Below are 23,692 nucleotides of genomic sequence, written 5' to 3'. Positions count from 1 at the left end.
AGTTACATGACATTTTCCTTTGGAGGGGACAGTTACATGACATTTTCCTTTGGAGGGGACAGTTACATGACATTTTCCTTTGGAGGGGACAGTTACATGACATTTTCCTTTGGAGGGGACAGTTACATGACATTTTCCTTTGGAGGGGACAGTTACATGACATTTTCCTTTGGAGGGGACAGTTACATGACATTTTCCTTTGGAGGGGACAGTTACATGACATTTTCCTTTGGAGGGGACAGTTACAAGACATTTTCCTTTGGAGGGGACAGTTACATAACATTTTCCTTTGGAGGGGAAAGTTACATGACATTTTCCTTTGGAGGGGACAGTTACATGACATTTTCCTTTGGAGGGGACAGTTACATGACATTTTCCTTTGGAGGGGACAGTTACATGACATTTTCCTTTGGAGGGGACAGTTACATGACATTTTCCTTTGGAGGGGACAGTTACATGACATTTTCCTTTGGAGGGGACAGTTACATGACATTTTCCTTTGGAGGGGACAGTTACATGACATTTTCCTTTGGAGGGGACAGTTACATGACATTTTCCTTTGGAGGGGACAGTTACATGACATTTTCCTTTGGAGGGGACAGTTACATGACATTTTCCTTTGGAGGGGACAGTTACATGACATTTTCCTTTGGAGGGGACAGTTACATGACATTTTCCTTTGGAGGGGGACAGTTACATGACATTTTCCTTTGGAGGGGACAGTTACATGACATTTTCCTTTGGAGGGGACAGTTACATGACATTTTCCTTTGGAGGGGACAGTTACATGACATTTTCCTTTGGAGGGGACAGTTACATGACATTTTCCTTTGGAGGGGACAGTTACATGACATTTTCCTTTGGAGGGGACAGTTACATGACATTTTCCTTTGGAGGGGACAGTTACATGACATTTTCCTTTGGAGGGGACAGTTACAAGACATTTTCCTTTGGAGGGGACAGTTACATGACATTTTCCTTTGGAGGGGACAGTTACATGACATTTTCCTTTGGAGGGGACAGTTACATGACATTTTCCTTTGGAGGGGACAGTTACATGACATTTTCCTTTGGAGGGGACAGTTACATGACATTTTCCTTTGGAGGGGACAGTTACATGACATTTTCCTTTGGAGGGGATAGTTACATGACATTTTCCTTTGGAGGGGACAGTTACATGACATTTTCTCAAGATCTATTCTTGAAGAGGACACCAAATGTAGTTCTGTAATGCTGTTTTAGTTTGATACTGTTTTAGTTTGCATCCCTCAGTTTTCTCACTACTGTAGCTCTGCAAATGCAGCTATTGAACCCCATCAACATAAAACAAACTTACTGGATGTTAGCTACGTGCATTCAATGCCTTTCAGATGGTTGACACAAACACTGCCACCGGGCCAGCATTGCATTGCATTGCAAGCTTCTCTCATCGGCTCATTGTCGTGTCCCATGACTAAATGGAAAAAACTTAAGACTAAAATTATATATGAAAATATTTTATAATATTAACAAGGCCATAAACATCATAGCAGATGATGTGGGTTTTGTAGTGAAATGCTTGTGTCTCGGCTTCTAAACAATGTGTAATGATTTTATGTGGAACAGAAGAGGACCCAGGCGCAATGACATGTTATTTGATATCACACAATAAAGATTGCGCTTTCACCATATATAAACAAAAAGCCTAGTTAAGGGGGAGCACGAAGCAGAGGCTTCGAGGCTTGCTTTGAAGATTCAACCCAGTTGCCTCAAAGCTAAAGTGCCAAAGCTTGCATTGGAGTAACAATACTATGTATTAGATGATTTTTGAAGCTATGTATGTCACGCAACAATCTGGTTTTGAAAGACAAAGCTCATTCCAGCGATACTTTAATGCATATGAAACTAGATTAGTTTACAGCCTAATTTTCAAGTCTTGAACTAATTAAGTTCACAAGTTTACCCGTGAATGTCAATACTTCTGTGCTGCATGTCATGCATCATCAATAACAGGAGGTTATCAAAATACTGTAGACTATTCTTAGAATTGTCTTTAGCAAATAAACTTTATCAAAAGTAAGCCCTGGACGATTACTCAATGTGTAGAAATGTGGACAGATGCGTAAATGCTTTGGAAAGCCCGGTTCAAGTCCAAATGGTTACTTTCTTACATAATGTTGTGTTGAAATACTGGCAACACTGCATCTGTAATATCTACTTCAGGAATCTTTTCTCGTCAGTGTTTAATATCACATGAATGAAGCATTGGAGCCAGTGAGATAGTTAGTGTATATCTACTTCAGGAATATTTGCTCGTAAGTGTTTACCCTTTTCACGCGTGAGTTTCAAATATTCCTTAACGGCCCCCCAGCGTGTTTTTTTTTGCATGTGACTTCAGTACCCACTCATAGTTCTAGAATTTGAACAGTCACCTTGCCAGGTAAGGAACAGTACATACATTGCATTGCAAGCTTCTCTCATTGACTCGAATTCAAGGAGCTGCAAAAGCTGGTTGATGTGTAACTGTAGCTAGCAAACGTCAGCTAACCGCTAGCTAACAAAGCGTGACCTGTAATTCAGTGCAGTGAAAATGAATAAACTATATAAAAAGCATAGCGGCGGCCACAACGGGTAACGTACTTCTAGAAAGTTTTTACACAATGATTTTGACCGGTTGTCAGCTCTTCCAGGAAATGTTAAGATGCTCTATAGTAGTCGCTAATATCATTTGTTTTTGTGTATTATGTTTATTGTAGAAAAATATAACTGCTAGTGTTGGCTGTCTGTTGGTACATAAGTAACACTTCTTGTCCCGATTTGAATGCTTGCTACTGGTTAATATCATAGTGTGGTCTTGAAACAATTACAATCAGGAAATAAAGTTATAAACACTGTTTGACCTAAATGTGAGCAAATAACAGTGCGGTCTGCCCAGCCATTATTACGTTACTTGTACCTAGGCGTTCTAATGGTGCATTCTTAACAAGATCGTACGCTTCAGGGACCACTCTATCCTGATCACACTGGTGTGATTGTACGCGTCAAAGGATTAGTATCACATGAATGAAGCATTGGAGACTGTGAGATAGTTAGTGTATATCTACTTCAGGAATCTTTGCTCGTCAGTGTTTAATATCACATGAATCAAGCATTGGAGCCTGTGAGATAGAGAAAGTCAAGCATTCATGATTTATGAAAATTACTGATTTTGAATCGGGATAGGATGGACGACAATCACAACTTTTTTTTATTTTCAATGACTTCCATTATCAATAGCTTCAAAAAAAAGTGTTGTAATCATATAAAACCTATGTCTTCTAAATTAAGGATTTATTCAAATTCAAATTAAAGTTACTTTTCTTGTCTGCTCAAATGTGAAAGTTTCTTCAATGAAAAAGAATCCAACAGAATACTACATTACAAGGGAATAAAAAAAGTATGAAGGGTTGAGACCTGGCCTCACTTGCCAGGAGAAATCAGACCTGGGTGTTTAAGGCCTCTAAGTCATGGGCATGAGTAGGGCATGGGCTTAATTGTAACTTTGGTTATAGGGGAAAGACACATACAAATTATTCAGTTACAAATTATTACACTCTCTTACACATCCTGCTAGCAAATGCAGATGTTACTTTGGTATTACAGGCTAAATAACTCAAAGCTGCATACCTGTATTGTGATTTGGCTATACATCTTGTGGTGCTGTAGAAATCTTACAATTGGCCTTTTTTAAATTTTATTAGATTAATCAGTAAAATTCAACTTTATTGTTTGACTGTTTTAATGAGTAATCAACACATGTATGGCTGTCTTTACAAAGACACATTGTGTGTATAGGATAAAATCAGGACATCTGATAAAAATTCTGGAAAATCTTTGGTATCAACCATTCTCTTTCCAAACAAACTGCTGAAATTGAAAAGGAAGACCATTAAAATAAAGACAAAAGATTAACAAGAAAAAATTAGAAAAGATTAAATCAATACAATGTAATTAAACAATACAAAGTGATTACTTTGTTTCATTCCACAACCACTTGATAGCGCATTTGAGGGTCTAATTAGCACACGCATCAATATTACCATCTTTGTTTTGTATGAAGGTAATTCGGCGACATAAGTTTTTTCTAGTTGTAAATTAGTTTAATTAGTTTAAAAAAAAATTTGTTAACTTGGAATTACTTTTGTAGTTGGAAAAACGTTTTGCACACTTGACAAAACTCTAAGCGTCCGTATTTTACAGTGTTGAGTTGCATGAATTCAAATATCAAGTTAGTTACAATTAAATTAAAAGTAATTCCAAGTTTGCAAATATTTTTTGCAAGTGTGCAAAACGTTTTTCCAAATACAAAAGTAATTCCAAGTGTGCAAATATGTTTTTTTTTTAAAGTGTGCAACCATTTTTACAACAAGAAAAACGTATGTTGGTGTTTTACCTTAATAGTTTTGAGACACTTTGGGAAATGACTTATCTATGGGGAGGGGTTCATTTGGAATATACCCAAAGCATTTCTAGTAAGGATCCATTTTGAGACAAAAGAGCAGACGGGCAAATAGAAGAAAAACAGTAAGTAGTTCTCTACACTCGTGCTATAGAGGTTAGCTAATACACTTAAAACGGCATGCAGATATGTGAACTGTGAAACTTTTGAACTGTTCATGTCTGTACTGTTCACAAAATAATGTGCACTGAGTGAGCTTCTGGAAGCTAGACGCAGGAGCCGTTAGCCACCAGAATAGAATTCTTGCGACACATAGTTCAGCGTTCAAAATAAAAGTCGATACTTTTAAGAAAGGAAAATTGAACATTTGAAACATTACACATTTGAATCGAAAATGTTGAAATGTTATTAAATAATGATACATTATTACTCAGTGGCTCCAACAGAATACAACTGTGAAGAGTTACATTCTATCTGTTTACAGGTCTTTGAATGGCAAGCAACTGTATCGTTCAATGGAACGTTCGCAGAGACAAATAGACGTTTCACACTCCGTACTGTTAGCAGTGCTGCCTGATCTATGGGGAGGTTTCCTGTCCGATTGTGATATTTGAATGACCGTGTCGAGTGCATGCAAAAATGGCCTTGGGTGTATCAATATACTACGGTTCCGTATTGATGCCATGAAAAAAAATAAAAATGGCCAATATGTTTTTTTCAAACAGGAAGTTCTTCAAACATTTTGAGAAATAATCAAACTGTTACTTCGAAAATGAAGTCAAAATGTTATTTTGTTAATAGAAGTAGAAATAATTTGAGATTATTCTCAAAATATATTTTTTAGAATATTGTCACTTTTTTGAGAATAAAGTCAAAATATTATTTCGAGTTTCATTTAATTATTTGCTTGTTTATTTTACCTTTCACTCGTCACTTTTACCCTTGCAGTTTGTTCTCATTCATAAATGTACATTTTATATGCATCCAAGCGGTATATGTCGTTGCTGACAGTAATACGTTTAATAAGACCCTGTTGGAATGCAAGGGGAGATGTAAAAATCTTCTTTACCGTAACCAAGGTCAGACGTTTCTGTGGCACATTGATATGATATGATGTTCATATGATAAACTAAAGCCTATGGCATTTGTATCAATGGTGCAATTCAGAGGTGTTGCCGTTGCTAGGATCACAATACTTTCAGGCCGCCTGTGAGTGCTTTCAGATGGGGGAGGGGCCCACGGCTGCACCCGCTGCTCGTTGAGAAGAGTAAGAACAAGTCTCCAATAACACCACAAAAAGTCGCATGATTTGTCGCTAGTCGCTTTTTTGAAAAAAAGTCACTAAGGAGGTCTGAAAAGTCACTATATCTAGCGACATAGTCGCAAAGTTGGCAACACTGAATCTAGAATGAGAGAGCAGACTCTGCTGGGTAACTCATACTTCTGTTTCGTCAATTCCATTTCAGTCTTATCTAGAACCCAAGCAGATGACAGTGGTAAGAAAGTAATTTAACTTCATATGATTTATTGATTAAGTCGGCATTCAGATACATACATATTTTCTATCTGTCAAAATAGCTGGCTAATTAGTAACATTGCTTTCAATATACTGTGTTAGGTTACTGGTAAACCTGACAACTGTTGCTATATACAGTTGCAAACACGTTGTTTATAACAAAAGTTATGTAGGTAGTTACAGGTTGACAGTTTTGAACAAAAATATAAAAAAATATTGCTATAGTGATTTCACACATAAAACAGCCGAAAAGCATTGACAATCAAAAAAATACTATTTGGAAAACTCTGGTGTGCTCATAGTTTATAGACTCTAGATGAGATACTACAGATATAAACCAGTTTATTGTACACAAACATGATAGGTAGTGCATACCTTATATATACTAAATCTGATTCACATTATGTTCAGTTCACCACCTGGTAACTTGCATATCCTTGAGGGATGTGGTGAGCACTCAGGAGTTGAGACAGCTGGCCCATTTTGGCTGGCTGGAGAGTAAGTAATTTCTATATAGTTAGACAAGTAATTACATTTTCAGATACCAATCAACATTTATATCACTATACTGTTAAGTGTAATTAAATGTTTTTGACATTTGAAATTATATTTAGAAATGAAAAGTATTTTCCCGTACCAAACTTGTGTTCAGGGCGGCAGAGGTACAGCATTATAATATGTTAGTTCAAAGCTGATTTATGTATCACAGCAATCTGTCTGCTGGTAGCGTTTCACCTGTTTCATGCATTATGTTGTATTGTAAATATGTATAGTATTGTAAATAAAAAACATCTTCATCTTCTTCCGCTTATATGGTATCGGGTTGCGGGGGCAGCAGCTCCAGCAGGGGACCCCAAACTTCCCTTTCCCGAGCCACATTTGCCAGCTCTGACTGGGGGATCCCGAGGCATTCCCAGCCCAGTGTCGAAATATAATCTCTCCACCTAGTCCTGGGCCTACCCCGAGGTCTCCTCCCAGCTGGACGTGCCTGGAACACCTCCCTAGGGAGACGTCCTGCGGGCATCCTTACCAGATGCCCGAACCACCTCAACTAGCTCCTTTCGACGCAAAGGAGCAGCGGCTCTACTCCGAGTTCCTCACGGATGGCTGAGCTTCTCATCCTCTCCCTAAGGGAGAAGCCAGCCACCCTTCTGAGAAAACCCATTTCAGCTTGTACTCGCAATCTTGTTCTTCCGGTCATGACCCAGCCTTCATGACCATATGTAAGGGTAGGAAAGAAAATTGACCGGTATATTGAGAGCTTTGCCTTCTGGTTTAGCTCTCTTTTCATCACAACGGTGCGGTAAAGCGAATGCAATACCGCCCCCGCTGCTACGATTCTCCGGCCAATCTCCCGCTCCATTGTCCCCTCACTTGCGAACAAGACCCCGAGATACTTGAACTCCTTTACTTGGGGTAACGCCTCATTCCCTACCCGGAGGAGGCACTCCATCGGTTTCTTGCTGAGAACCATGGCCTCTGAATTAGAGGTGCTAATCCTCATCCCAACTGCTTCACACTCGGCTGCGAACCGGTCCAGTGAGTGCTGAAGGTCACAGACCGTTGATGCCATCAGGACCACATCATCCGCAAAAAGCAGTGATGAGATCCCCAGCCCACTGAACTGCAACCCCTCCCCACCCCGACTACGCCTCGATATCCTGTCCATAAAAGTTACAAACAGGATTGGTGACAAAGCGCAGCCCTGGCGGAGGCCAACCCCCACCTGGAACGAGTCCGACTTACTACCGAGAACCCGAACACAGCTCTCACTTTGGACGTACGGGGATCGGATAAATATAAACACGCTCATTCTAATCATTCTCCTTCTGTTCTTGATTTAGGTGTGGTGAACCTCAATACAATGCCTGGACTGTAAGGGGGATAAAGTGTCCCATTTGAAATTTTTATTAGCAGAGAGTGCTTTTTTATAGATTTTGTGGGATACTCCAGTAAAGGGAAGCTTGGAGTTCTCAGAGGATTTTTAACGGACCCTGATTTCCTGGACAGTACCCAGAATGTAAATTTGAGGGCAGGAGATTGTATATTAGGCTTTTTTATCCTTTATTTATATAAGTTGTCTCATTGAGATAAAATCTCATTAATGCACATTAAAACATTATTAAAAGTTAAATAGTTTTAAAAGTTGATTTGGTGTTGAGCTTGAATGCTTGAGAAATTGTTTGTCTGAGCATTTTGGCTTATCTATGCAAATAATATAATCATTGTCGATGTACAACTAAAAATTGGGATGACCTTATAAGAAACAAAGTTGTTTTGGTGTCTATTTAGAGTCAATAACATTACAGAACGTTTAGTTGGGATAGTGGTAACATAGGAAACAGTTTGTTTTATGTCTTTCTGAAGTGATTCTATAGATGTTGTTGGTAGGTTGAATAATGCCATTTAGCTATGCAAATGCATTCTAAATCTTATTGTAATAATTTAGATGTAGGTTTTACATGTACTGTTTCTAATTGTATTATGTGTATGTTGGGCTGCACAATTTAGATAAAATATTGAACAGCGTTTTCTTTGACAAATATTGCAATTGAGGTTGATTTAATATTTTCAAACATGGTTGTAAACAGGGTAGATAATCTTACTTAAAAATAGAGATTATAGCCTACATGGAATACCCACGCTATTGCGTATGGGACAGTATATTTGTGCCACTCGTTAGCTTGAAGCATACATCTTCGGTAGCAGTTGCAGTGTTAACTCACATTGAAAATCACTCAAGCATAAAACATTTTTTTGTCCATGTATTTAAGTAATGTCCAAAAAACCTACAGCACCTGCAAGAAAAACTTTTACGGCGTAAGATTCGTTACCTCGCGCGAAGCACATCTCATTCACATTTCTTGGAGTTGAAAATAGTGTAAATATGGATATGGTGATATGGAAATTGCACATATCAGTATCGCAATTTCGACTATAATTCGCTTAATCGTGTTGCTTTTTGTATAAAGTACAATGGTTTTTAAAAGCTAGTTTTAGTAAGAGATACTGTAGATGTAGGGGGAATTATGAAACAGAAGTAAACGGTGGAATTGTCCAAACGTTACCAGGTTACTCAAGTGACAACAGTTTGAAATAGCGAGGAGTGGGTCAAGAAATTACGAAACGGAAGTAGGACTTTTAAGCCAGCTGAGTTTTAGCCAGCCGAGTCTGTGGGGCTGCAGCTGGATGCTATTGATAATTACTAGATTTCGATCTGACCTGAGAACAGAAAGTGGTAGAGTACATGTTTTTGAGGCACGGCGCAGAGACAAATTCACAAAAAATGCCTTATAAGGCAGTTCTCTGGACAAAAATGCCTTGTTGTTGAGAGGCATATCCTTGAAGAAACATTTGACTTTATTCTCGAAATATTTCAACTTTTTGGAAGAACTTCCTGTGAGAAATATTTTTTAAATAGCGTAGTGGTTAACCAATGTTCGCCTCCTCTAAGAGTCATAAAGCCTCATTATACCTGAGGTTCAGGACAGACAAAAACTTTGCTGGCTTCAACCCTACGTAGCTACGTAATAGGAAGCCTAAAATAAAACAGTACCGGTGGATATTAGGATTTTTTCAGGACAGACAAACGCTTCGCTGGCTACATGATGTTCTTGTCTTTTCACCTTGACAAAAAAGTCAGTTATCGTTATTGATGGCCATTCGAGGCAGCAGGATATTATGCTAGCGGTGCTAACTCAGATTTTCTTTTTCAAATTAAAAGCCATCATTGAAATGTATAAGGTAATATAGTTAATCTAGTCTGTACATTTTATGTTTAATGTCCGTTCCATTGTTATTCTTGTCTGTTCTTTTTCACAGACTAGATTATTAACTATATTGCCTTATACATTTCAATGATGGCTTTTATTGTGATAAAGAAAATCTGAGTGCTGCCTGCATAATATCCTGCTGCTAAAATAACGCTAATGAAACCTTGAATGGCCATCACTTGTTATCGTCACATATATTGATAGATATTGTATCTATGTCATTCACAAATGGCTAATTACCTGTTAAAACGATCAATGGCAAAAGAGGATTTTTCAGGATAGACAAAAATCTAACTGGCTACAACCTTGAGTAGCAATACATTATGGGAAGCTTAAAATGAAATTGTTTACTGTTAAAATTGCTACTATTTCTGATGGATTTTCGAATTATGTCTCAGGATTTGTTCAGGATAGACTAACACTTCGCTGGCAACACGATCGGTGGTTATCGACACTGCCTTTAACGTGGGTGACCCCGGTTCGATTCTCGAGAGGTCATCGACAACCAATACTTTCTATTGCGGACCTGCTGAACTAGGCTTGCCTGGTTTCTTGTTACTGTCTCATTTACTCACTTAAAGAAAATGTTTCTATGTAAAATTTTTTGGCAGTAACGTGTAACCTGCCAACTGCATACATCGAACATAACTAGTACAAGCTACCCTAGCATCTGAAATAAAAGGTGAGCATCTGAGTCTGACAATATATCCCTGAGTGTGGATTTTGAATAGACACATGAAAAAAAAGAAGCAAAGCTCTACCTATGCACATTTTATTGAAAAGCACAAGCAGGTAGGAGTCAGTTAAATTTTGAAAGGGACACATTTAATATCTTTTACAAAGTGATCTTATTATTTGGGGGACCGACTCACCTACTTCTAATTTTAAAAGTGGGAGGGAAATCTCCCCCTATGCTCCCCTGCTTCTATGCCCTTGGATCAGTAAAAAATGTTTTTTCCAAATGGAAGTTTGTCAGCAAGACAAAAAATTTATGTCTGTGCACCTGTATTGTGATTAGCATCTTGACCCCCGTCTTGACTTATCAATATATTTACTATTGGAACGATAGATGTGCATTCAATTGTTAGATTTGTAGGAAAAGGTTAAATTGATTATATGATTGTGTAATTGTGTCATCGATATATAAATGGCCTATCATGAAATATGAAACCATGGGCAGTTGGAAGCAACCCCATGTAAGGGAAATTTCACCCTAACATGATTTTAGCTGGGTTTTTTTTTTGTGTGTAATCTCTGTGCAGTGTTCAAATGAATCATAACGTCACTACTGCCTCTAAAATGAATTTAGGAGAATGTCGTAAACAATGAATATGTGGGATTATTTTTTTTTCTCTTGTGGTGTTAGTTTAGTAAATCGATGGACACAGACTGCTCAGTTAGGTTTACTCAATGGTAAACAAATCATTGATCAAAGGTGTTTCTGTGTTGTGTTAAAGCAAAATCCATCAGGAGGGACCAGACTCCCCTGTACCCAGCTGTCTGTCTATGAAGAGCGACCACTCTATGGATCAGCCAAAACGTTTCAAGGAGGGTGACCTCTCTACACAACCAGGGTAAGAACTGAAGGATTAGGGTCTCATCTTGGTTTTCTGGCTTTATAACTGGTGTAATTGTTTTCACATGACTTAACATAATATCTGCTTATACAGTGGGGAGAACAAGTATTTGATACACTGCCGATTTTGCAGGTTTCCGTACTTACAAAGCATGTAGAGGTCTGTAATTTCTATCATAGGTACACTTCAACTGTGAGAGACGGAATAAAAAAATCAAGAAAATCACATTGTATGATTTTTAAATAATTAATTTGCATTCTATTGCATGACATAAGTATTTTATCACCTACCAACCAGTAAGAATTCCAGCTCTCACAGACCTGTTAGTTTTTCTTTAAGCCCTCCTGTTCTCCACTCATTACCTGTATTAACTGCACCTGTTTGAACTCGTTAACTGTATAAAAGACACCTGTCCACACACTCAATCAAACAGACTCCAACCTCTTCACAATGGCCAAGACCAGAGAGCTGTGTAAGGACATCAGGGATAAAATTGTAGACCTGCACAAGGCTTGGATGGACTTCAGGACAATAGGCAAGCAGCTTGGTGGGAAGGCAACAACTGTTGGTGCAATTATTAGAAAATAGAAGAAGTTCAAGATTACGGTCAATCTCCCTCTGTCTGGGGCTCCATGCAAGATCTCACCTCGTGGGGCATCAATGATCATGAGGAAGGTGAGGGATCAGCCCAGAACTACACGGCAGGACTTGGTCAATGAACTGAAGAGAGCTGGGACCACAGTCTCAAAGAAACCCATTAGTAACACACTACACCGTCATGGATTAAAATCCTGCAGCGCACGCAAGGTCCCCCTGCTCAAGCCAGCGCATGTCCAGGCCCAGGCCTGAGGTTTGCCAATGACCATCTGGATGATCCAGAGGAGGAATGGGAGAAGGTCATGTGATCTGATGAGACAAAAATGTAGCTTTTTGGTCTAAACTCCACTCGCCGTGTTTGGAGGAAGAAGAAGGATGAGTACAACCCCAAGAACACCATCCCAACCGTGAAGCATGGAGGTGGAAACATCATTCTTTGGGGATATTTTCTGCAAAGGGGACAGGACGACTGCACCGTATTGAGGGGAGGAAGGATGGGGCCATGTATGGCGAGATCTTGGCCAACAACCTCCTTCCCTCAGTAAGAGCATTGAAGATGGGTTGTGGCTGGGTCTTCCAGCATGACAACGACCCGAAACACACAGCCAGGGCAACTAAGGAGTGGCTCCGTAAGAAGTATCTCAAGGTCCTGGAGTGGCCTAGCCAGTCTCCAGACCTGAACCCAATAGAAAATCTTTGGAGGGAGCTGAAAGTCTGTATTGCCCAGCGACAGCCCCGAAACCTGAAGGATCTGGAGAAGGGGCCAAAATCCCTGCTGCAGTGTGTGCAAACCTGGTCAAGAACTACCGGAAACGTATGATCTCTGTAATTGCAAACAAAGGTTTCTGTACCAAATATTAAGTTCTGCTTTTCTGATGTATCAAATACTTATGTCATGCAATAAAATGCAAATGTATTATTTAAAAATCATACAATGGGATTTTCTGGATTTATTCCATCACTCACAGTTGAAGAGCACCTATGATAAAAAGTACAGACTTCTACATGCTTTGTTAGTGGGAAAACCTGCAAAATTGGCAGTGTATCAAATACTTTTTCTCCCCACTGAAGGTCCATTTTCATACAGGTTGGAAACTAACAGGGTGGACATTTTAGGCTAGATATAGCTCTGAAACTGAGCAAGATTAAGTTAGCTTTGATGGTGTGAACATTTGAACAGTATTTGAAGAGATTAAGGCATATTCACACCTACTTTTGTAATTTATACTTATTCTCTACAATTTTCTCTACAATTTAACCTAATGGAGTGAAAATGTATGATTCGGATATACAGTTATAGTATCCACTGTACATGTTGGATACTATAACTGTTATTACATGACTATGGTTTATCAGGGTCCATCAAGAGAGACCAGACTCCCCTGTACCCAGCTGTCTGTCCATGAAGAGTGAAACGTCTATGGGTCATCCAATTAACTTCAGGGAGGGACAATTCCCTACAGAACCAGGGTAAGAAATGAAAGATCAGGGTCTTGTCCTGGTGTAGACATGTCTTCTTACTATATAACTGGTGTAATTCTTTTCAGACTTATGTACTAAACAAGGGTATGAAATAAAAGATTGCGGTCTCCTCCTGGTATTAATGTTTATTACTTCAGACATTATTAATGAAGACACATTAACATAACTAACTGTAGTTTCATGACTATGGTTGATCAGGGTCCATCAGGAGAGACCAGCTTCCCCTGTACCCAGCTGTCTGTCTATGAAGAGTGAAAAGTCTATGGGTCAGCCAATTAACTTCATGGAGGGAGAATTCCCAACTGAACCAGGGTATGTACTGAAGGATCAGAGTCTTGTCCTGATATAGACATGTGTTCTGACTATATAGTTGGTGTAATTGTTTTTACACTTAAATACTAAACGAAGGTACAACTAAATGATCAGGGTCTCCTCCTGGTATTAATGTTTATTACTTCAGACATTATTAATGAAGACACATTAACATAACTAACTGTAGTTGCATGACTATGGTTGATCAGGGTCCATCAGGAGAGACCAGCTTCCCCTGTACCCAGCTGTCTGTCTATGAAGAGTGAAAAGTCTATGGGTCAGCCAATTAACTTCATGGAGGGAGAATTCCCAACTGAACCAGGGTATGTACTGAAGGATCAGAGTCTTGTCCTGATATAGACATGTGTTCTGACTATATAGTTGGTGTAATTGTTTTTACACTTAAATACTAAACGAAGGTACAACTAAATGATCAGGGTCTCCTCCTGGTATTAATGTTTATTACTTCAGACATTATTAATGAAGACACATTAACATAACTAACTGTAGTTGCATGACTATGGTTGATCAGGGTCCATCAGGAGAGACCAGCTTCCCCTGTACCCAGCTGTCTGTCTTTGAAGAGTGAAAAGTCTATGGGTCAGCCAATTAACTTCATGGAGGCAGAATTCCCAACTGAACCAGGGTATGTACTGAAGGATCAGAGTCTTGTCCTGATATAGACATGTGTTCTGACTATATAGTTGGTGTAATTGTTTTTACACTTAAATACTAAACGAAGGTACAACTAAATGATCAGGGTCTCCTCCTGGTATTAATGTTTATTACTTCAGACATTATTAATGAAGACACATTAACATAACTAACTGTAGTTGCATGACTATGGTTGATCAGGGTCCATCAGGAGAGACCAGCTTCCCCTGTACCCAGCTGTCTGTCTATGAAGAGTGAAAAGTCTATGGGTCAGCCAATTAACTTCATGGAGGGAGAATTCCCAACTGAACCAGGGTATGTACTGAAGGATCAGAGTCTTGTCCTGATATAGACATGTGTTCTGACTATATAGTTGGTGTAATTGTTTTTACACTTAAATACTAAACGAAGGTACAACTAAATGATCAGGGTCTCCTCCTGGTATTAATGTTTATTACTTCAGACATTATTAATGAAGACACATTAACATAACTAACTGTAGTTGCATGACTATGGTTGATCAGGGTCCATCAGGAGAGACCAGCTTCCCCTGTACCCAGCTGTCTGTCTATGAAGAGTGAAAAGTCTATGGGTCAGCCAATTAACTTCATGGAGGGAGAATTCCCAACTGAACCAGGGTATGTACTGAAGGATCAGAGTCTTGTCCTGATATAGACATGTGTTCTGACTATATAGTTGGTGTAATTGTTTTTACACTTAAATACTAAACAAAGGTACAACTAAATGATCAGGGTCTCCTCCTGGTATTAATGTTTATTACTTCAGACATTATTAATGAAGACACATTAACATAACTAACTGTAGTTGCATGACTATGGTTGATCAGGGTCCATCAGGAGAGACCAGCTTCCCCTGTACCCAGCTGTCTGTCTTTGAAGAGTGAAAAGTCTATGGGTCAGCCAATTAACTTCATGGAGGGAGAATTCCCAACTGAACCAGGGTATGTACTGAAGGATCAGAGTCTTGTCCTGATATAGACATGTGTTCTGACTATATAGTTGGTGTAATTGTTTTTACACTTAAATACTAAACGAAGGTACAACTAAATGATCAGGGTCTCCTCCTGGTATTAATGTTTATTACTTCAGACATTATTAATGAAGACACATTAACATAACTAACTGTAGTTGCATGACTATGGTTGATCAGGGTCCATCAGGAGAGACCAGCTTCCCCTGTACCCAGCTGTCTGTCTATGAAGAGTGAAAAGTCTATGGGTCAGCCAATTAACTTCATGGAGGGAGAATTCCCAACTGAACCAGGGTATGTACTGAAGGATCAGAGTCTTGTCCTGATATAGACATGTGTTCTGACTATATAGTTGGTGTAATTGTTTTTACACTTAAATACTAAACGAAGGTACAACTAAATGATCAGGGTCTCCTCCTGGTATTAATGTTTATTACTTCAGACATTATTAATGAAGACACATTAACATAACTAACTGTAGTTGCATGACTATGGTTGATCAGGGTCCATCAGGAGAGACCAGCTTCCCCTGTACCCAGCTGTCTGTCTTTGAAGAGTGAAAAGTCTATGGGTCAGCCAATTAACTTCATGGAGGCAGAATTCCCAACTGAACCAGGGTATGTACTGAAGGATCAGAGTCTTGTCCTGATATAGACATGTGTTCTGACTATATAGTTGGTGTAATAGTTTTTACACTTAAATACTAAACGGAGGTACAACTAAATGATCAGGGTCTCCTCCTGGTATTAATGTTTATTACTTCAGACATTATTAATGAAGACACATTAACATAACTAACTGTAGTTGCATGACTATGGTTGATCAGGGTCCATCAGGAGAGACCAGCTTCCCCTGTACCCAGCTGTCTGTCTATGAAGAGTGAAAAGTCTATGGGTCATCCAATTAACTTCAGGGAGGGACAGTTCCCTACTGAACCAGGGTATGTACTGAAGGATAAGGGTCTTCTCTTAATGGGTACATCATGTTAACTATGTTATATACAGATGTTGCATGACTATGGTTGGTCAGGGTCCATCAGGTTAGTTGATTATTAAAAAAGGTAGACAACTGAAATCCCTCTGGTGGTATTGATACAGGTCTTCTCCACCCTCAGGTGGTTTTGATACAGGTCTTCTCCACCCTCTGGTGGTATTGATACAGGTCCCCTCCACCCTCTGGTGGTGTTGACGACATCACGGAGCTGGTGGTTGTTAGAGATCTTGCGCTCCTCCACCTTCCGTTGGAGGATGCCCCACAGATGCTCAATCGGGTTTACATCTGGAGACATGCTTGACCAGTCCATCACCTTTACCCTCTGCTTCTTTAGCAAGGCAGTGGTTGTCTTGGAGGCGTGTTTGGGTTCGTTATCATGTTGGAATACTGCCCTGCGGCTAAGGGAGGGGATCATGCTCTGCTTCAGTGTGTCACAGTACATGTTGGCTTTCATGGTTCCCTTAATGAACTGTAGCTCCCCAGTGCCGGCAGCACTCATGCAGCCCCAGACCATGACACTCCCACCCCCATGCTTGACTGTACTTCTGTACTTTGTACTCCTCACCGGGTTGCCGGCACACACGCTTGACAGCATCTGAACCAAATAAGTTTGGTTTCATCAGACCGCAGGACATGGTTCCAGTAATCCATGTCCTTAGTCTGCTTGCCTTTAGCAAACTCTTTGCGGGCTTTCTTGTGCATCATCTTTAGAAGAGGCTTCCTTCTGGGACGACAGCCATGCAGACCAATTTTATGCAGTGTGCGGCATATGGTCTGACCCCCCACTCCTTCAACCTCTGCAGCAATGATGGCAGCACTCATACGTCTATTTCCCAAAGAGAACCTATGGATATGACGCTGAGTATGTGCACTCAACTTTTTCCATGCAAAGCCTGTTCTGAGTGGAACCTGTCCTGTTAAACCGCTGTATGGTCTTAGCCACTGTGTGCAGCTCAGTTTCAGGGTCTTGCCAATCTTCTTATAGCCTAGGCCATCTTTATGTAGAGCAACAAATCTTTTTTTCAGATCCTCAGAGAGTTCTTTGCCATGTTGAACTTCCAGTGACAAATATGAGGGAGTGTGAGAGCGACACCAAATTTAACACACCTGCTCCCCATTCACACCTGAGACCTTGTAACACTAAGGAGTCACATGACACCGGGGAGGGAAAATGGCTAATTGGGCCCAATTCTTTTTCATTTTCACTTAGGAGTGTACTCACTTTTGTTGCCAGGGAGACATTAATGGCTGTGTGTTGAGTTATTTTGAGGGGACAGCAAATTGACAGCAAATTTAAGCTGTACACTCACTACTTTACATTGAGGCAAAGTGTCATTTCCTCAGTGTTGTCACATGAAAAGATATAATCAAATATTAGTAAAAATGTGAGGGGTGTACTCACTTTTGTGAAATATTGTATGTCCTCTGAAGTCTCTAATGATGCATTAAGAATAGCTTTGGGGTAAAATACTATACTATAATATATCTGCTGTCTTGCCAGACTTATTTGTCATTCCTATTGTCTATTTCTTTTTCCTCGTCCAAACTGTTTCAAGAGCAGCACCAGGTTGTTTATCGTTTCACATCAGATCTATAAGTATCTAAAGAGAGAGGTTTCCAAATGACTGTCTGCACCTCTGGTCTTTCTACAGCATGGAACATGGCGGAGACTACAGGAGGAAAGCTGCACCAAGACCATGTGAGTTTTTACTTATATATCTTTTTTACCTTCCCTGACATTTTTTGTTTAGTGTGTGGGTACAGTGAAGAATTATTATTAGGATGGATTCTGTTTTTCAGCACTTTGTATTTGAAAAGAATACAACGATGATGGGGTTAAATTTCAGACTGTCAGCTTTAATTTGAGGGTGTTCTCATTCATCTTGGAAAAAACATTTTGATATTTTTCTACCTTCTCTGCAGAGCCACCTCCCATTTTTGGGTACCAAAGTAAATGGACTGATTTATATTATGAAAGTAGTGTTATGCAGTAGTGGTAATGGTCACATTCCTTGCATACAACGATTGTCTGAAATGCAGTCAGCAGATGATCTCTGGTGATGCTCTGCTAGGCCTCTACTGCATCTCATTTTTGTTTTAGGGCCTTTTTTCTGTCAGTCTAGATTTCAGAATGTAAAAACCATGTTCAATTGGATTCAGATTAGGCAACTGGCTCTGAGAAACATCTTGGTAGCTCATGAAATGTTTGGAGTCATTATCCTGCTGCATGATAAAGCACTGTCCGGTAGGTTTAGAAGTATGTTCTGGTATCTGAACAGAAGCTTCTTCCGTAAGTTTCAAAATTCACCCTGCTGCCGCTGTTAGTAGTCACAGAACAGACACGCCCAAGTCACAACACTGCCCCCTACCTGTTTACCAGATGAAGTGGGTCATTTCTTAATCACTCTGGTAGAAGTAGGCGTATTAGTCTTCTTTCACCATAAAGGTTTTGTTCCAAAGTTCTTCAAGCTCTTTTAGGTTTTATTTTAGTAAGGCCATTCTGTTCTCACTAATGTTTTGCTTATTTTGTTAAACCATTTGAAGTTCTGCTGTGTAATCTTTTGCATGTGGTCAGATAACAGCAACTGAATCAAGATCAGATGTTGACAAATCTCTTTATTTTCATTTTATTTGATACTTATTTAACCAGGCACCAATGCCCAAGTGGACCTGGCAGTACACGGAACACAGTTAATATAATATAAATACAAACAGACTAATGAGCACTCACAGATAAGAATTGGGGAATCAGCAGATGTAATTGTCAGATATCAGTTTGCATGTTTTACTTTTTAAGGAGAGACAACAGTGTCAAACTTAAAAGTTAAGGAGGCTTTAGGAGTGACCAGTAAATAGTTGGGTAAATAATTCATGCAAAATATTGTTTTATAACGGCCGCCATGTTTCATACGCATCTCTGTATTCTGTACTCCTCAACTTCCAAGAGTGCCAGACACTCGCTGATGTTTGCTTATAAGGCTATAATGCCCAGCCTACCAAATTATCTCTCATTTAAAAAAACCTGGATTATTGGTGGTTATAAAACATGCTCCAAGGATTGGTTAGCTTCAGAGGTTCCTCCAGGTGCATACAGAGTTGGGTAAAATTGCTTTCGTGTATCATGCCCCTCGTTCGTGGAATAAGCTCCAAAAAAGCCTTAAACTTGATCTCTTGGTTTCTATTGGAAATTGTTGAGCTATTTTAAATGAATGTATTGTTGTTGAATGCAACGATTTGTGTTACTGTGTTTCTATGTCAGTAGGATTTTGGTGAACTTTGGTCTCAGTCTGACACTGTATAAATAAAGGATAAACATTTTTAAATAAACAATTGTGGAAGGGAGCTTAAGGAAACAGTTTGGACTGAACGAAATAAAGACAAGAAACCTGCTCATTTTGGTGTTACCTATACAGGCAAATGCAAAACAGAGAGGACAGGAAATCTCAAAGGAACTCAGGAAAAGCGTAATAAAAGTACATCAGTCTATGGAAGGCCATACAACCATCTCAAAGATATATAAGCTCCATTAGGCCACTGTGAGGCAAATCACAAATGGAGAACATTTGTGATTTGCTCAAAATAATTAATGGATCATGTAATCATCACAAACAAGCCAATTGGTGCTATATATCAGGGATATCAATCTGTCCAGTTAGGTAGCTTAAGCAGTTGTGAAGCAATGTCACCTGTTTTGGTGCAAATGAAAGTGACAACAGGTGCACTGGAGAGGTAACAGCAAGACAACCCCCAAAAAGGGAATGGTTTTGCAGGTGGTGTCCACAGACAATTCCTTATCCTTTCTGACTGATCCTTCTCTTGTTTTGCGTTTTGCTAATGTCCTTGTCACTACTGATAGCATGACGCAGTACCTGCAGCCTATTCAGTTTGCACAGATAGTCCAGCTGCACTAGGATGGCACTGTGTCTCCCAGTATAGTCTCAAGAGCATAGATTTTTGCCAAAACAATGAAGACAGCAGCACAGCACTTGTGCTAAATGAGTCTAAAAGACTCATTTTAAATGCAATGGTACCACTCTCTCCCCAGAGAAACTCATTGTAGAGGCAGTTGTTTCCCTTGGACACATACACATCCAGCTAACACTGATCTCTTAATCACTTCTGGAGCAGATCATGTTATTTACATTCTGGATTGTGTTAATTAGTTTTATCATTCAGTTAGCAGTGAATGTAACACTAATATTGTAGTTTCATGCTACTAATATAAATCATTTTCCTGTAGGTGAAATTCTTCTGAGTGTCCGACAAGACATTAAGACCAAAATGAAAAATAAATATAAAATACTTTGTGAAGGAATTGGACAGCATGGAAATCCAACTCTCTTAAAGGACATCTACACAGAGCTCTACATTACAGAGGGTGGAGGTGGAGGAGTCAATAAAGAACATGAGGTGACACAAATTGAGATGGCATCCAAGAGACAAACCACACAAGACACGCCAATCAAATGTAGAGACATCTTTAAGCCAATAAAACACCATCTCCTGATCCGGAAACCAACATCTGAATCGTTAAACCATGAAGACATATTCTCTATGACCAAGGGTTACATTACATCAGACAGGACTGCCTCATCATATGAATATGAGTCAGACATATCTCGGTTTCATTTATCTGGACAAGACAAACATATCAAAAGGAAAGGTTTGAGAAACTTGACCAAAGGAATTGCTGGCATTGGAAAAACAGTCTCTGTGCATAAGGTCATCCTTGACTGGGCAGATGGAAAAGCCAATCAAGACATTCATTTCATATTTCCTCTTCCTTTCAGGGATCTGAACCGGATCAAGGATGAAAATAGTCTTATGCAACTTCTTTCACGCTATTTCCCAGAGCTGAAAGAGATTAACTGGATTGAAGATGGTTTAACCAAAACTGTTTTTATTTTTGATGGTCTGGATGAGTGTCGACTGCCTCTAGACTTTAAAAACAATAAGAAGTGCTGTGATGTCACAGAACCAACCTCAGTGGACGTGTTGCTGACAAACCTTATCGAGGGAAATCTGCTTCCCTCTGCTCTCCTCTGGATAACCACACGACCTGCAGCAGCCAATCGGATCCCTCCTGAATGTGTTGACCAAGTCACAGAGATACGAGGGTTCAATGAGCCACAGAAAGAGGAGTACTTCAGGAAGAAAATCACAGACCAGAATCTGGCCACAGAAATCATCAAACACATTAAAACATCCAGAAGCCTCCACATCATGTGTCACATACCAGTCTTCTGTTGGATATCAGCCACTGTCCTTGAGTCGATGCTGAAAGAAGCAGAGAAGGATAAAATCCCCCAAACTCTGACCCAGATGTACGAACACTTCCTGCTCATCCAAACCAGTATAAAAAACAAAAAGTACAACAAATATACAGAAACAAATCCAAAAGAACTGTCTCAGTCTGACAAAGACATGATCCTGAAGTTGTCAAAGCTGGCTTTCCAACAGCTTCAGAATGGAAACCTGATCTTCTATGAGGAGGAACTGAGAGAGTGTGACATTGATGTCTCAGAGGCATCAGAGTACTCAGCACTGTGTACAGAGATCTTTAAAGAAGAATCTGGGCTTTACCAAGAGAAGGTCTTTAGCTTTGTTCATCTGAGCATTCAGGAGTTTCTAGCAGCAGTACACGTTCTAGAATCTTGTCTGGGCAAGGAGGAACTTGTTTTCCCCTTAAAAGATATCACAGAGTCCCCGTTCCAACATGATGATGATGATGATGATGATGGTGGTGATAGTGATGGTGATGATTTAATCAACCCATTTCCCGATTATGATGAATATGATCATTATGATTATGAAGATTATAATGATGTTGAAGTAAGAAAGTCAGACAAGTTATCTGACTTGTACTTCAGAGCAGTGGACCAGGCCTTGAAGAGTGAGAATGGACACCTGGACCTGTTCCTTCGCTTCCTTCTGGGTCTGTCACTGGAGTCCAATCAGAATCTCTTACAGGGTATTCTGACACTGACAGGAAGTGAAACACAGAGCAATATGAAAACAGTTAAGAGAACAGTAGAGTACCTTTCAAAGAAGATCAAGATGGAAACCTTACCAGAAAGGATCATCAACTTGTTCCACTGTCTTAATGAACTCGGAGACAACTATCTAGTTGCAGATATTCAGACCTCCCTGCAATCTGGTACTCTTTCAGAAACAAAGCTTGAACCTCACCAATGTTCAGCCCTGGCTTACCTGTTTCTTATGTCAGAGGAGGTACTGGAGGAGTTTGACATGAAGACATACAAGACATCACAGGAAGGTTATCAGAGGTTGCTGCCGATAGTGAAAACCTGCAAGAGAGCACTGTAAGTTATGGTTGAGATATACAGTATCATTATTCTGAAGGCTGGGCATATTTTACAGATTATTTTCTCTCTCCAGACTGGATGGCTGTATCCTAACATATGAATCCTGTCAGACTCTGGCTTTAGCATTGCATACACCAAACTGCCCCCTGAGAGAACTGGACCTCAGCTACAATCACCTAGAAGACAGAGGAGTGGAGCTGCTCTGTGCTGGACTAACCAGTCCATTCTGCAACATACAGACACTTGTGTGAGTGAACTATCTGGAGTAGGAGTTATGTCTTTTTGAACATTTGTTAACCAACCATGTTCTTCTGTCCTCTAGTTTAGGCCATTGTGGTCTGACAGAGGACTGCTGTTCAGATCTGGCCTCAGTCTTGCGTTCCTCCAACTCCCAACTGAAACAACTGGACCTGAAAGACAATGACCTTCTGGACACGGGAATTACACTGCTCTCTGTTGGACTGGAGGATCCAAACTGTCAACTACACACACTTGGGTAAGAACAGCTGTAATAGTTGTTGTTACAGTTTTTTTCAGTCACTTTGGAACTATGATCAATAGTATGGTACAGTGTTTCAGAACCCTTAATTACAAGACTGGCTAAAGATATTTTGCAGACACTATGTTTTGGCTCTGTTGAAGTCTGCTTTATCAACAAAGATGTATTTGTGATGGTTCAAAGCAGTTCAGTTTATAGTTTTGACCCTGTTCCGGGCTCTCTGATTTATTCCTCTGCCTTGCGGTCTATCCTGCTCCATGTTGAAAGAACAGTGTTCACATGGTTTATATAGTTATATGCTTACCAGTTCTGGTACTACTTTAATCATGTCCTGTTTATGACAGTATTATATTGTACACAGGCAATGCAGTGGTCTTTTGTGGCTCACACCACCAACACCAAGGTTGTAGGTTTGAATCCCACAGAGGTCACATACAAATCTATGGCCTTAGGGTGGTGATTCTGTACTTTTCAATCTGAACATAGTAGGCAATACAATGTAAAGTACATACAGTATATTCAACAAATGGTAAATGCAAAACAAGACTTTCTGGAT

The 23,692-nt window shown here is 39.7% G+C and overlaps 1 protein-coding gene across 1 annotated transcript in view; it reads left to right on the top strand.

Moving 5' to 3' along the window:
- Positions 1-2,400: 2,400 nt before the first annotated feature.
- Positions 2,401-23,692, top strand: part of LOC106024502 — a 30,640-nt gene continuing 9,348 nt past the window's right edge. Inside the window, exons 1-16 of the mRNA XM_034295252.1 lie at positions 2,401-2,419; positions 11,164-11,280; positions 13,237-13,350; positions 13,561-13,674; positions 13,884-13,997; positions 14,207-14,320; positions 14,530-14,643; positions 14,853-14,966; positions 15,176-15,289; positions 15,499-15,612; positions 15,822-15,935; positions 16,145-16,258; positions 17,964-18,010; positions 20,552-22,634; positions 22,711-22,884; positions 22,960-23,133. Of these exons, the coding sequence (XP_034151143.1) occupies positions 11,213-11,280; positions 13,237-13,350; positions 13,561-13,674; positions 13,884-13,997; positions 14,207-14,320; positions 14,530-14,643; positions 14,853-14,966; positions 15,176-15,289; positions 15,499-15,612; positions 15,822-15,935; positions 16,145-16,258; positions 17,964-18,010; positions 20,552-22,634; positions 22,711-22,884; positions 22,960-23,133 (3,686 nt within the window). The 5' untranslated portion in view covers positions 2,401-2,419; positions 11,164-11,212. The remainder of the gene's footprint in view (positions 2,420-11,163; positions 11,281-13,236; positions 13,351-13,560; positions 13,675-13,883; positions 13,998-14,206; positions 14,321-14,529; positions 14,644-14,852; positions 14,967-15,175; positions 15,290-15,498; positions 15,613-15,821; positions 15,936-16,144; positions 16,259-17,963; positions 18,011-20,551; positions 22,635-22,710; positions 22,885-22,959; positions 23,134-23,692) is intronic.

The sequence above is a fragment of the Esox lucius genome, chromosome 11 (assembly GCF_011004845.1).
Source record: "Esox lucius isolate fEsoLuc1 chromosome 11, fEsoLuc1.pri, whole genome shotgun sequence".
Lineage (NCBI taxonomy): Eukaryota > Metazoa > Chordata > Actinopteri > Esociformes > Esocidae > Esox > Esox lucius.
The sequence above is the reverse complement of the archived record's forward strand: the minus strand, read 5'-3'. Positions and strand labels throughout refer to the sequence as shown.